Source organism: Xenopus tropicalis, chromosome 1, assembly GCF_000004195.4.
Source record: "Xenopus tropicalis strain Nigerian chromosome 1, UCB_Xtro_10.0, whole genome shotgun sequence".
Taxonomy (NCBI): Eukaryota; Metazoa; Chordata; class Amphibia; order Anura; family Pipidae; genus Xenopus; species Xenopus tropicalis.
The window spans coordinates 38,959,470-38,973,076 of record NC_030677.2 but is presented as its reverse complement, the minus strand read 5'-3'; the positions used below and the strand labels follow the sequence as shown (position 1 = coordinate 38,973,076).

The window sequence follows — 13,607 nt, the reverse complement described above, 5'->3', positions numbered from 1 at the left end:
GTCTACAATAACAGTTGGGCACTGTAGGGCTACCAAACCACCTATATTCTGATATTAAGAGTCAGATTTTTCAGTGTTTGTTTCATGTCCAACGTTTGACTTGTTTTGTTGTTCCTAATATTTGCCAGGTACCACTTCCAGCAGCAATACAATGGTAGCTCCTACAGACGGCAACCATGACAACAGGCATCTGAGAGACAGCACTGAGGAGAGGTAAGGCGGGCACATGTTTACCTTGGCTGGGGGGTAATGGAAAGGATCAGGTGCTTTGAGAAGTTGCATTTGCCCCCAGGCAAGACACAGTAGTGGCAGTAGAAGGGTGCATTCTGCAGGCTCTGGCATTGAGCCTGTGGAATCTCCATTTGGTTACAGTGAGACTGTGCCATATTTGGCTCTGTAGTTGCATTACTTCTCAAGCACGGCAGTAAGAATAGGGTTTAACATGATTAAATGATTTTCCTTGGGTTTTCTGTAGACTTCAGCACTTCTACTTGCCTGCTTTGAGAACTTATTGGAAGTACTGCACCTAAGCTGGCTATCAATGTGTATTTGCAAATTAAAATGTGTCAGCAAATGGTGTAATTCAGGCTTGGCCCTGGGAGCCATTTTTTGCTAGAAGGCTTTATTGTAGATAATTTCAGCTTTTCCTTAGAGCAGGGCTGCATGATTGGCCTGGTACCTGCAATAAATTTTATATATAGACAAGAGCCCAAGTGCTACATTGGCATTTCTGAAACCACTGTAAAGCCTATCGGTTTCACAAAGCACAACAAATACAACTGCTCGCATCCTCAATAAACCTGATCGATTGCAGTGGTATTACTGGGAGCTGATGTTTTTCTGTGCTATTGCAGACTTGGCAGTTTCCTACAGGTGCCAACAAACACTATAAAAACTAATGCAATCTGCTTGCTAAGAGGTTTTCTCCTGAAAGCTGCAAACTTTTCAGTACTGAACCTTGTGGGCTGGGATCAGGCATTAAGTGCTTTGGGGTCAGGACTCTCTTTAGAAGTGCTGGTGTCAGACTATTATTCATTATATGATAATAAGAACTAAACTCCTAGAATCCATGAAGCTTCATTAAGTCCAGGACAGGGTGCAAACTGCAAAAAATGGGTGCAGACCTCCATGTTTTTTCTTTTACAGAATAGAGACGCATAGGTGTCCCCTTACCTGTCCCCTAATGTGTGCATCAAGTTAGGCAGCAAGTCAAGTGGTAAGGACTGGGGCTCATTTATCAACTCTGGGCAAATTTGCCCATGTGCAGTAACCCATAGCAACCAATCAGTGATTTGTTTTTTTCCAGCCAGCTGCAGGTAGAACAATTTGATTGGTAGCCATGGGTTATTATTGCCCATGGACAAATTGGTGCAGTATTGATAAATGACCCCCAGTGTGCCTTGCCTACACTGGCACTGCAGTCTGCACCTTCTTGGCACTGGCCCTGCCATATGTCTAATGTGAATGGGCACCAATGGGCATGATTTTGCAGAATTGCAGAAGTAAATGAGCCCTATAATTTTCACTGTCAGAAGGCCACAGTTGGTGGGCTTGGGTCGGCAATAGCAATGGGCAACAGTGGCAGGTAACGTGAATGTGATAAATTCTACTGTACAGCACTGCGTACATAAGATATATTTACATATAGTTTCCAGAGTGTGTGCAATGCCTTGGATTTATAATGTTTATTGTGTGTTCCATTCTATGGTTCTTTGTGGAGTAACTGCAGAGAAAGCTGCTACTGGTCAGTTACATATATACTCTGTCTCTGTCCCTTTAGCTATATACATCTAGATATCTACAGTGGCCTGAACAGTAACCTCAGTCGGCAGCATCACAGGCTGGAGTCGCGATACAGCAGCAGTTCTGGGGGATCGTATGAAGAAGAAAAGAGTACAAACTGTTTCTTTCTTTTTTTTTTTTTTTTTTCTTGTACTTCTGCTGCCTTATAGCATACAGCATTTCCCTTTCTGCTGTGATAATGACCAATTGCCTGGCATTTAAACTTAGGTGTTAAAGAATACGTTAACTAAAATAGTATTAAATTATATCTATTGAACTGTGGTAGATGCTTAATAATTATTCTTATGTTTTTGTGTTTTTTTGTGATCCTTTTTGAATATTTTGAGAGCAGTGTGCTTTTTCAGCCATTCATTGATGCAAACTGCTCAGCCATGCTGTTACTATTAATGCAGCATATTTATTAACACATCAAGAGCAAATTCAGTTTTGTTACTGGTTATGACGAAAAATCTGCTTATTTGTAGGTGATTCAATGCCACTGTTCTCAAACTGGCGTCTCAAAGTGATGGAACACAATCGGGGAGAGCCTCTACCATTCCCACCCACAGGGGGCTGTTATTCACCACTGGTAGATTACTTACCAGAAACCTCATCTCCGGGCACACCGCTTCACAGGTACCAGCCCTCTGCCCACTTTCAGATTGTTGTACCATATGTGCTCCAAAATCAGCCAACAGGGTGGAATCATTTACATCTTTCAGTACTGATTGTATTTACAGGTTACATGCTAACAGGGCTGCCCGCTGTGGGAATTATAGCTGTTCTTAAAGTACACCTTCCAACTTTATGTTGCCATTGAATGTAAGAGTTAAAGTATAGTTTACACAGGTTATATATCCTCATTTTATGGGAACATTTGGGCCCCCATGATTTGGTCCAAGTCCTGTAGTAAAACTTACCTTTTCTAAAGTCCTGTGGGTCCTGTTTTTCCCAAATTCCTTCAGTTCTAACTCTCTTTACGCAGCCATATAGAGCAGCCTTTACCACCCATAAATGTATTATAATAGAATAAAAAAAGATATGTATATACCTGAGAGAAACCCCTGAAAAAGTGTGTAATACTGCAGTATAATATTGTTCTAAGTGCAGTGTAACAGGTTTATAAAATGGAACTTAAAATCTCTGGTGCTATGAGTGGTGTAGTACAGCAACATCCCCAGCAACAATAACAGATGACCTCGTCTGATATCCCTAATACAAAGTGTGACTTGACCTGCAGCTGCTTTTAGCTTTCTTTCATGTTCCTGTTTATTAAGACTGGACCCCCAGATGTTTTCGGCCTACAAATACCAGCACTTTTAATGATATAATCACATAATAAACATGGTGGGGTTTGCAGTCAGGCAGTGTCTGGGAGCCCAAGGTTAAACTCCCAGCACCCATACAACCCAAAGACTAGTTCCGCAGGTGTCAAAAAATAGCTATGGATGATGTTAAAAATGGCATCCTTGCAGTGTAGTAATAGGTATGTAGCCACCACTGGTGTCATGCTGTGCATTTTATTCACAACATTTTTGTTTTTGGTTTTAGGTGCAATATAGCAGTGATCCTTCTTACAGACCTTATCATCGATCACAGTGTTAAAGTGGAGTGGGGGGTCTACTTGCATCTTCTGCTACATGCAATTTTCATAGGTAATTGGAGCAGTCTTTCAGTCATATGTTTCCTACGAAAGAAGTAATTCTAGAAGTATATTATTGGTAAATGAATGTATATTAGATAGAGAAAAGTGGCATATATGTGGAATTATTTATACCTATATAACCTATTTTATATATACCTTATATTTAAAAGTATTGTTTTATTGACTGCCTGCTTTGTGTAGGGTTTGATCACTACCATCCAGAAGTATATGAGCACTGCAGACGCCTCCTCCTGCATTTATTGATAGTGATGGGCTCAAACAGCAATGTGCAGAACGTGGCTTCTGTTCTCCTCAGGAACAGGGAATGTAATGAACCAAGGGTGCTTACTGTCAGAAGCAGTGCACATCTGGACTACTTATTCACAGGTACGTGCAGCCCACAGTTGCCAGCTGTATTTGGGAAACAAAAGGGATTATGCTTTTTAATTCTTAGAAGGAAATCCATAAATCATACCAGTTTTTGTTGTTTTCCTTGCTCTAGTAACCCACAACAACAAATGAACCCTTTAAGTTTTTTAGTGGTCTACAGGGGCGATGCTGTCATTAGGCAAGCTAAGATTTTTACCTCAAAAGCAAAAAGTAGCCACACACTCCAATAAAGTTAAAATGTTTTACTTCACAAATATAGAAAAGGTAACATAGGCAAAATGAGACCAATGTGTTTTTACCCGCAATGGGTCTTCTTCAGCCCCTGATGAATACCCCCTGTGGGTCGAAATGTGCAATTGGATTGTGTGGCCATGTTATGTATTATTGAATCTGGAGTTATTACCAGGTGGGCTCCTGTGGACCTGCACCTCTGCTTGATTTCTGTTGGTGTGAACTCCTATAAATCAACTGAGATTCTTCCCTCAGGCGACAGGCCCCAGTGGGTTATCAGGGGTGGCAAAAAGCCAATCCCAATAACTTTTAAGAGCTGATATTCCGATTTTTCAGAATTTGTGCTCCTTGTTGCCCCGTCTTTGAAAAGTTAAGGATGAGTGTGATGAGGTGGGTAGAATCGGTACAGCCACCTCAGGTGGCACATTGGCCAGGGTTGCCTGGTGGTCTACCGCAGTTATAATAATAAAACATGTGGTTAGTTGCTGGACCAGGGCAAGTGTTACCCATGTTACCACATAACCCTCATTGTTACATTGATGGCTTGTATAATACCCTATTAAAGGGAATTTAATAAAGTGGAAACTTCTAAAAATCCAACCGTGTCTACTGATTAGCATAACTGACTGCATGCTGCATGATAACTGTACCATGAGGTTTTTGCCAGAATCTTTTGTATCTAATTTTAATGTCATGTATTGGTTTCTATTTCCCTGACAGGCATTAATGATTTTATACCTGAATACCAGCCTTCTCCCATGACGGACTCAGGGCTCAGCTCAAGTTCTACCTCGTCAAGCATAAGCTTAGGGAATACAAGCACTGCTGTTCCACACATGCACACCACCATCCTCAACGAAGTGGATCTCTCTGTAGAACAGGAGGAGAAAGTCAAAACACTCATGGAGTTCATCACTTCAAGGTATATACCTGCAGCCCTGCCTTATGTTTTATACAGGTGTACGGAATAGATGATACTCTTCTTCTGTGATCACTGGTTTATGGGGACTGTTACATCATTAGGAGTTGTTCTCAATACATACTGGAAATAGCTTTGTATAACACATGGATATATTTCATGGAACCCAGTTGCCTTGCAGAATATATTTGATCCTTTTGTGTTTAAAGTTGACTCACTAAAATGATAACTTGTGGTATGGCCTTGCATTTGTCCTTACTTCTGCTCTTTACCATTCCCCTTAGGAAAAGAGGTCCACTTTGGAACCATGAGGATGTTTCTGCAAAAAATCCATGTATTAAAAGTGCTGAGCAGCTTACTGTGTTCCTGAAGCACGTGGTCTCTGTTTTTAAGCACTCAAGATCAGGTAAGCGTAGGCACAATGAGCCAAGGGATACATGCTTCACGTTGTGTCATTGAACAAGAACCCTTACAGAGACAATTTTAGCTACTGTTTGCCTTAAAGGGGATGTTCATCTGTAAGTTAACTTTTAATATGTGGAACGTTCAAACAGAGGCCTGTATGATAAACTGGGTTACAGGCCAGTAGAGGGCGTATTCAGATACTCTTTAAGCAGCAAAACCACTTTCCTTTCTTTACAGAAATATTTACGTGACACCAGAGGGCAGGCTTTTTATTGTAACACACACAACACATTTTTTTTCATAGCTTTTTGGTTCACACAGCTGGATTGAGTTTTCTGTTTGAGAGAGAATACCCCAATCCCAAACCCTGTGCCTTGTGGGGCAGTATTTATATTGTTATGAAGAAAGCAGAGGATTTCTGTACATAAAGCCACTCATACAGTGCATTGTATAAGGGTCTGATGTTCTTGTCTGTTTTATTCACTGTAGCTTCCCTAACCTATATATTGCCCAACAGACCAGCAGTTTTATTCAGTGTGAAAAAATGTACCGGTAATTATCCTGCAATAGAGGCATTGTGCGTTTAGTAACACAAGGTGGTGTCAGCAACCCTTTATATAAAAGCTGTACAAGGTGCAGCCCTGTTGCACTCAAACTCCCAGCATCCACCACCAACTGAAGGTTTTTAGGGGGAAGAACACAGAACTACTTAGTAGCAGCTACTTGTCATGGCTACTAAATGCCAGAAAATACCCTGCCATAGACAATACTAAAACACACGTAGAGACCATTATCACTAAATGATCATCATTGTCTGTTTTAGTAGCTGCTACAAGTAGCTCTGTGTGTCTTCACTATTAGGGATTTCTGAGAGTTGTAGTTCATTTTAGCAGAGGAGCAGCATGTTAACATTATACCCTGCCACCAGAGGCCTGCCATACATATGGATAGATGTAGAATGTGTTGCTGATTTATAACTGCCCTGAAATATTTCTGTAGCATATATTTCTGCAACACAGGCTATTCTGAAGGTTCCCATGCTAACCTCTTTTTAAGAACTTCCTGTACATTCACTGTATTATTATTTAGACATTTCCTTTGTCCTTCTGTGCTCTTACAGGATTTCAGTTGGAGCACCAGCTAAGTGAAGTTGCATTGCAAACGGCACTCTCCTGCTCATCTCGCCATTATGCCGGAAGGTCTTTTCAGATTTTCCGGGCTCTTAAACAGCCTCTCACCGCACAAACCCTGTCGGATGTTCTTTCAAGACTTGTAGAGACTGTTGGTGATGCAACTGAAGAGGCTCAGGTAAGAGTAATAACATCATGGTCTTTAATTGGTATGTATGGCACCAAACAGGATATATGTACTTCCAAGACAATCATTTTATGCAGACAGGCCTATAGAGATCTTGGCCATGCTGCAAGGGCCACATCTAATCTGTGGCCTTCCATACTGCAACTATCTCTGGTATTCCTGAGTAGAAACAGAATCTTTAATTTACATGTACTGTTTCTATACTAATGTCCTATAGTTGCAATTTATTTTATAACAAAGCTCCATGGTTCTTTTTCAGGGTTTTGTCATCGAGCTTTTGCTTACACTGGAGTCAGCCATTGACACACTGTCAGAGACCATGAAACATTATGATCTTCTGTCTGTACTTGCCCAGTAAGTAGTATCTTTCATTCATCTGTTGGGGCTGTTAAACCCACAGTGTAAGAACAGAGCAGAGGCTAGAGCTATCATGCTGATTGGATTAGGTTTTGTAGATTATTAAAAATAAATTCTTATGTTATATATAATAATAATATATGTACAGTTGGAAAGTTTGGCCATGTTTGACCTTACCGCTTTACCATCATTACGGGTGTGGGCTCCGTCAGGAGGCAGATTCCAAAGTCACGCAAAGTTGCCTGCAGGAGGATAAGAATAGCACTCAATAGTAAAAATCCAAGTCTGGCTCACCCAAGTAATAACTGAGTAGGGAAAACAATAGGTTATCTGAAAGCAGTTCTAATGTGTAGCGCTGGCTCATTCTGAAAGCTCAGACTCAGGCACAATGCACTGAGATGGTGCCTACACACCAATATTACAGCTAATAAATACATTTATTGGTTCAGCCTCAGTTGGTAGAATGAATTATTTGCAATGTACAGTGTAATTTAGTAATAAAAACTATATAATAAAAATCATGTCAGAACCCCTTTAACTATTTTCAGTATAACTTTAACTGTTATAATATAATATGTATGTGTGCTCATAATTTCCATGTCAATTTTGTTTTAGAAGTTCATACCATGACTCTCTAATGGGGAATAAAAATGCAGCTAACAGGAAGAGCACTGGACAACTGAACCTAAGCACAAGTCCTTTGAGCAGCGGGAACTTCATGGGAAACTACAACAACGCACGAAGCAACTCTCTGCGGCTCAGTTTAATTGTTGACCGTAGAGGGGACAGGCGGCGGAGTAACACACTGGACATAGCTGATGGAAGGATAAACCATGGGGGCAGTTTAGCAAGGACTAGAAGCCTTTCCTCTCTGAGAGAGGGAGGAATGCAGGATGTGCAGCCAACTACAGATCCCACCAATCTCTTGGCCACCATCTTCTGGATCGGAGCGTCCTTGCTGGAGTCAGATTATGAGTATGAGTATCTTCTTGCTCTCAAACTTCTAAACAAACTGCTCACTCATTTACCACTGGACAAATCTGAGTGTAGAGAGAAGATTGAGAAGGTGCAGAGCAAACTGAAGTGGAATAACTTTCCAGGCCTTCAACAGCTCTTCTTAAAGGGCTTTACCTCAATGTCTACGCAGGAAATGACTGTTCACCTGCTCAGCAAGCTCATCACTGTATCTAAACATGCACTCGTGGACCCATCCCAAATGGCTGGTAGGTTATGCAGGTGTCAGATAACTGCCTGGCCTTCCTCTTGTAAATATGCCTTGTTTAGAGATTGGGCATACCACTATTCATTTGTATTCATTTTCTCTCTAAACTCAGTGCTTTGCTTGTTAATTGTGCTGCTTATGAACAGACTTCAGGAAGTGTCCGAATATGAACAGCCCCACAAAGTGTAAATAATTTTAAGAGTTAAACTAGATATATAACTTTTCCAAATGAAGTATAATGTGTAAGAAATATGTGACTCAGATTTAAATGCCAAATAATGTCCAAAGCAGGAACGCAGGGGCTTCACCATGAACATAAAGTCCTCATTCAGTATGGTACATAGAAAAGAAGATTCGCCAATAGCGTGATACAGTTTTATTAGAATAAAATCCCCTGCTAAATGCAAGCTACTCAAGAATCACAAACTATGTAATAATTGAAGTTGGTAACTCAGTCCATATCTGCAGCTTTACGCGTTTCATATTATGTGCATCACATTTCCTCAGGAGCAAAAATGAATACATCAAAATTAAAACTTTGAACTAGCCACACTGTGTGTTGCCAGTAAACTCTTGCGCAGTATAGATCCAAAGGCAACCCTGGAACTGTTGAACCTGCTCAGTATTTGTGTGCATTCTTTCCATTTCTTTCTTTGTCAGGTTTGAAATAAATGTATGTGACTAAATTATTTTTTCTTTCCTTAGGATTTCCTCTTAACATTCTATGCCTTCTGCCTCATTTAATCCAACATTTTGATAACCCAAACCAGTTCTGCAGAGAGACAGCAGACAGAATAGCTAAGGTAAGGCTTTCTCAAGATGGCAGAAATTCAAGTGTTTCCATGTAAAAAAAAATCTGTATGAAACCAGACAAAATAGTGTCCCTTGCACCCCCCTGCCTCAGAATTGACAGTTATGGTGGGCAGGCCAGGTAGAAGTGGCACATGTACCACCCTGCTCTTAACTTGTTCCACCATATTGTCTTTATATAACTGTTTTATTTATATATTTTATTTAAAATTCTCAGTACACTCACTATATAGACTATACTCTGTTGTGAGACTTTTTTCTCTCCTAGAAAGGGTAGCCCTATGCTTATTACTTGGGCTCAGAACTGATTTGCTTCATCTCATTGTGCAGCATGTCAGATAAAATTACAATTACTGAAGCACTAATGTGCTTACTATAAGGAGAGAAAGGGCATATATAACCCATCACTCATTAGGGGTATAAGAAGAATAAGATTTAATCCCAGGATGATTTGCGCTGTCCAAGAACATAGGAGGGAGTGGGGACTATATAGCAAGGGTGGCACTTCTTATGTTCCCTGTGTATTCCTTACTCTAGAACATGTGGGGCCCAGTTCTACTGCTAGGTACCGTGGGCCATATTTATTATAGTGTGTAAGCCAACATTGTCCGTGATGAGCTCATAGCAACCAATCAGATTTTTCCCTTTGGTTTCTAACTTGTAGGTGACTGTTCAAATCTGGTTGCTATAGGTAACATCACTGGTGATATTGGCTTACACACTATCATAAATATGCACCTATGTATGCATGGAAAGGCTTGACCAGTAACGGTTCTGCTTGTCCGTAGGTCTGTGCAGAGGAGAAGACGGCCACGCTCACAAATCTAGCTCATATGATGAGCTTATACAGCACGCACAGTTACTCAAGAGACTGTGCCAACTGGATCAATGTTGTGTGTCGATATCTGCATGATTCCTTTTCAGACATAACGTTCAACCTTGTAACATATCTTGCAGAGGTAAGGCACTATGCTTTTCTTCGCCCTTTCTGTCATTACCACTCCGTAGAAATGACTTACTCTTAAAGGGGAAGTTCACCTTATTTAACTTTGAGTATGTTATAGAATGGCCTATTCAATTAACTGGTCTTCCTTTTTTATACTTTGTAGATTATTTGCCTTCTGAAGGCTGCCTCTTTTCAGCTTTCAGACTGGGGGGAGGTCACTGACCTTGGTATCTATTGTTCTGTGAGGCTACAGTATTATTGTTATTTGAACGTATTTCCTCACAATTAAGCCGAATTGCCACACGTAAAGTAATTTACTTGCTGGGATTCTAATCTTAGCAAAGGTGATGACATTTTTGGAGATTTGTTGTCTACGGTGGCACAGATTTAACTGCGACATCTTACCATGTGCCATGCATACTGGGGAATAATTTACCCCTTTAGTAAATCAGCCCCTTAAAGCTGTGCATGGGAAAAGGGTGAGTTGGCAGATCAGCCTTAATTCATGATAATGCACTTCTTCAGCATCTTTTGGTGTAAGCAATGTATTATTGTCTAATAAAAGAAAGTAATGTTATGAATGCAAATGCCTGTTATTATCTGCTACTGTGAGCATTACCTTTATGTGTTTGCCCCTTTAGCTTCTGGAGAAAGGCCTGGCGAGTATGCAGCAGTCATTACTGCAGATTATCCACAGCCTGCTCAGTCACATTGACCTCTCTGCTGCTCCAGTCAAGCAGTTTAACCTTGAGATTATCAAAGTTATAGGGAAATACGTGCAGGTTGGTACCACTGAATATTCTTGTTCCTTTTCTATCTGTACAGCAGCATCTCTGCATCCTGTATGTGCCAGTAACCCAAGAAAATTCCCTGTTTCCATATCCACTGTATTTCTCCTTAAAGAGATTAAATATCAGTTCATACCTTATTTTGTAAAAAATGAATTGTTCTCTGCATATACTGTATACCGTATATACTCGAGTATAAGCCGAGTTTTCCAGCACTCAAAATGTGCCAAAAAAGGAATCCTCGGCTTATACTTGAGTCAAGTAGCGACGCATCCGCTGCGCGAGGCTGCAGGCATGTTGAGCCATCGATAAACCCCCCAGAGCCCCCCGCGTCGCCCGAGTACTCTCAATGCAACAGCAGCATGCAGGCACGTCACACGCACGCAGAGGGGGGGTTAGATACTCGTGCGCGACGTGCCAGCATGCCCTGCAACTGATGTTCCTGTACCTAGTCTGTATGACCATGACAGCTCGGGCCAGCGTCCAGCGGCGCGACGTGGACTGGAGGATGCCGGTGGCGTGATGGAGAACTGGAAGTACTCGGGGCGGGGTGTTGGTTGCCGGCGGTGCGACGCCGGACTGACAGACAGTGCTCGGGTGACACATGGGGGGGGGGGGCCTCAGATGACGTTGTGCACCTGCGCTTGGGTTCGCTGTCACTTCTGGCTAGAGCGTGCGGATCCCGGGACCGGCCTCACATTTGCACAGGTCGCCACCATGGCCCGGGACTGCGACCATCTCTTCAAGTTGCTCATAATCAGAGACAGCGGTGAGAAGCATTTGAGGGTTGAGGGGAAGCTGCCATGAGCTGGGGAGGCCTGGGAGAGATACCAGCAGAGAAAAGCAGCACAGAGTGGGATGTTGTAGGATTTGCATTCATTTCTCTTTCATTATTTAGCTGCACATTGCACATTTGTCACCGGCACTCTTAGCAACGCTGCTTGTGTCAGCTCCTATGTGTGTGTGTGACCCGGCAGCGCCCAGTAGCTGCTCTTGTGCTGGGCACTGTGACGTCAGCTGGCTAGCTGAGGATGCTGGGAGTGGAAGCATTCTTGTAGTTTTTAGGGTGACACATGGGAGGGGTTAGGTGAGAGTGCTAGGGTGACACATGGGGGGGATTTTTAAGGCAAAATGGTATTAGAATTTACAGAATTTATTTAATAGGATAATAGGATTGAGAGGGCATGTAATAAGATATAAGCAGAAGTTTTGATAATTGGAATTTCTTATGGTATCAGTTTTACTTTGAGAGCTTTAATACACTGTAGAACTCTCAGTATCATTCCTGTTACTTACACACTTTTTATGAGTGTCCTTTTATTAAATCATTTGATTATTGAAACTTAGCAGTAGCTGCTGCATTTCCCACCCTAGGCTTATACTCGAGTCAATAAGATTTTCCAGTTTTCTTAGGTAAAATTAGGTACCTCGGCTTATACTCGGATCGGCTTATACTCGAGTATATACGGTACTTTATATGCATGGGTGGAAGCTGTCACACTGACCATATTCACTAAGGTATTCTTTATAGACATAAACAGAACAACGCTGACAAGCAGATCATTGTGTCGTGTTATAGTACATTGGTATGGCTGCTCTTACCTGAGTATATGAATGTGGATGTGCAGAAAAAGTTTACTTTGCGTGCAGTAGGATCTGCTTGAATATGTTTCTATGTATAAAAGGGCTAAAATGGATTATACACATATGGGGTATAACTTTCTCTGAGTGTTGAATGGCTTGTGGCACATCTGGCTTTTGATCAGCCCATAATTTATATAAGCACACTATGCCAGCCATTCGTTAGGTTCCCTGTCAGTTGGCTATAATGGTATATTGCCCCTTGAGCTGGACATTGCCTCACTCTTATCTTGTTTCAGTAGGGGTTATTGAAACCTGCAAAGAAAGGTTCTGCTCTTGGCAACATCATGCTTAACAGCTGGAAGTATTTCTCCTTCTCTTGTCTTCTTTGGCTCTGCACAAGCACATTTCTTGCCTCTAACAAGGCACTGTAGTACTGTGCCGTACATTAATAGCATTGCAGCCTGCAGCATTCCAAGAGCACACAATACAGCTGGATACTTAGCATTGTGCTTTGCTTACAGGCTTTGTTTGGAAGTAATGAAATGAAAAACAGGTCAGCAGTGTAGAAAGGACGGGCTGTCTTTCCCTCACATTTTTAGTCTGTAATAAGCAAAAGGGTAAACAGACTGTGCCATATGCAGGGCCTTGGATAAAGTATTCAGAACCCTATTTGAATTTAATGAATAACATCCTGCACTGAAATATTGTTCTCTTCTATATTGTATTTGCTATTCGCTTAAAATGAGAGAATACCTCAAGGCTCTAACTACTTTGCAAGGCATTATATGTACATTCTTTATTATATAGGACTGGGTAGAATCTGCTCTGTTGCAGACTCACAGGAACATGACTTTCCTGGCACAGAAATGGCCACTATCCATGTTTTAATTGTGTAAACAAAGGAATTACTGAAAAGGAGGAATTTTATACAATAATTGTTAGTACTTAAGGGGAAGTAAATAGAAGATAAACCATAATTTAATAGAGAGTTTAGTGCAGTTAAGGAAAGTTGCAGCAAGGCTATATGTCTTTGTTCTTGTCTGTGTTATTATGCTTTCATTTAAATAGATCCACAAGGAATAGAGCTAAGCCTCACACATGCTTTTCTGCAGAGTAATATTGTTTTCATATGCCGTGTAGTTATTTTTAGCTCACATAGAAAGTATTGGGATTCTCATTGCAGTTACGAGAGCAAGACCTGTACTCATTGT

General features: G+C 41.3%; 1 protein-coding gene across 10 annotated transcripts in view; it reads left to right on the top strand.

Moving 5' to 3' along the window:
- fryl (FRY like transcription coactivator) overlaps positions 1 to 13,607 on the top strand; it is a 184,778-nt gene that overhangs the window by 148,158 nt on the left and 23,013 nt on the right. For all 10 annotated transcript variants that reach the window (XM_012955689.3, XM_012955686.3, XM_002933447.5 and 7 more), the window contains 13 exons: positions 129 to 213; positions 1,781 to 1,893; positions 2,268 to 2,418; positions 3,334 to 3,437; positions 3,629 to 3,814; positions 4,769 to 4,970; positions 5,252 to 5,373; positions 6,493 to 6,680; positions 6,949 to 7,043; positions 7,662 to 8,269; positions 8,974 to 9,071; positions 9,867 to 10,037; positions 10,666 to 10,806. In XM_012955689.3, the coding sequence (XP_012811143.1) occupies positions 129 to 213; positions 1,781 to 1,893; positions 2,268 to 2,418; positions 3,334 to 3,437; positions 3,629 to 3,814; positions 4,769 to 4,970; positions 5,252 to 5,373; positions 6,493 to 6,680; positions 6,949 to 7,043; positions 7,662 to 8,269; positions 8,974 to 9,071; positions 9,867 to 10,037; positions 10,666 to 10,806 (2,264 nt within the window). The remainder of the gene's footprint in view (positions 1 to 128; positions 214 to 1,780; positions 1,894 to 2,267; positions 2,419 to 3,333; positions 3,438 to 3,628; positions 3,815 to 4,768; positions 4,971 to 5,251; positions 5,374 to 6,492; positions 6,681 to 6,948; positions 7,044 to 7,661; positions 8,270 to 8,973; positions 9,072 to 9,866; positions 10,038 to 10,665; positions 10,807 to 13,607) is intronic.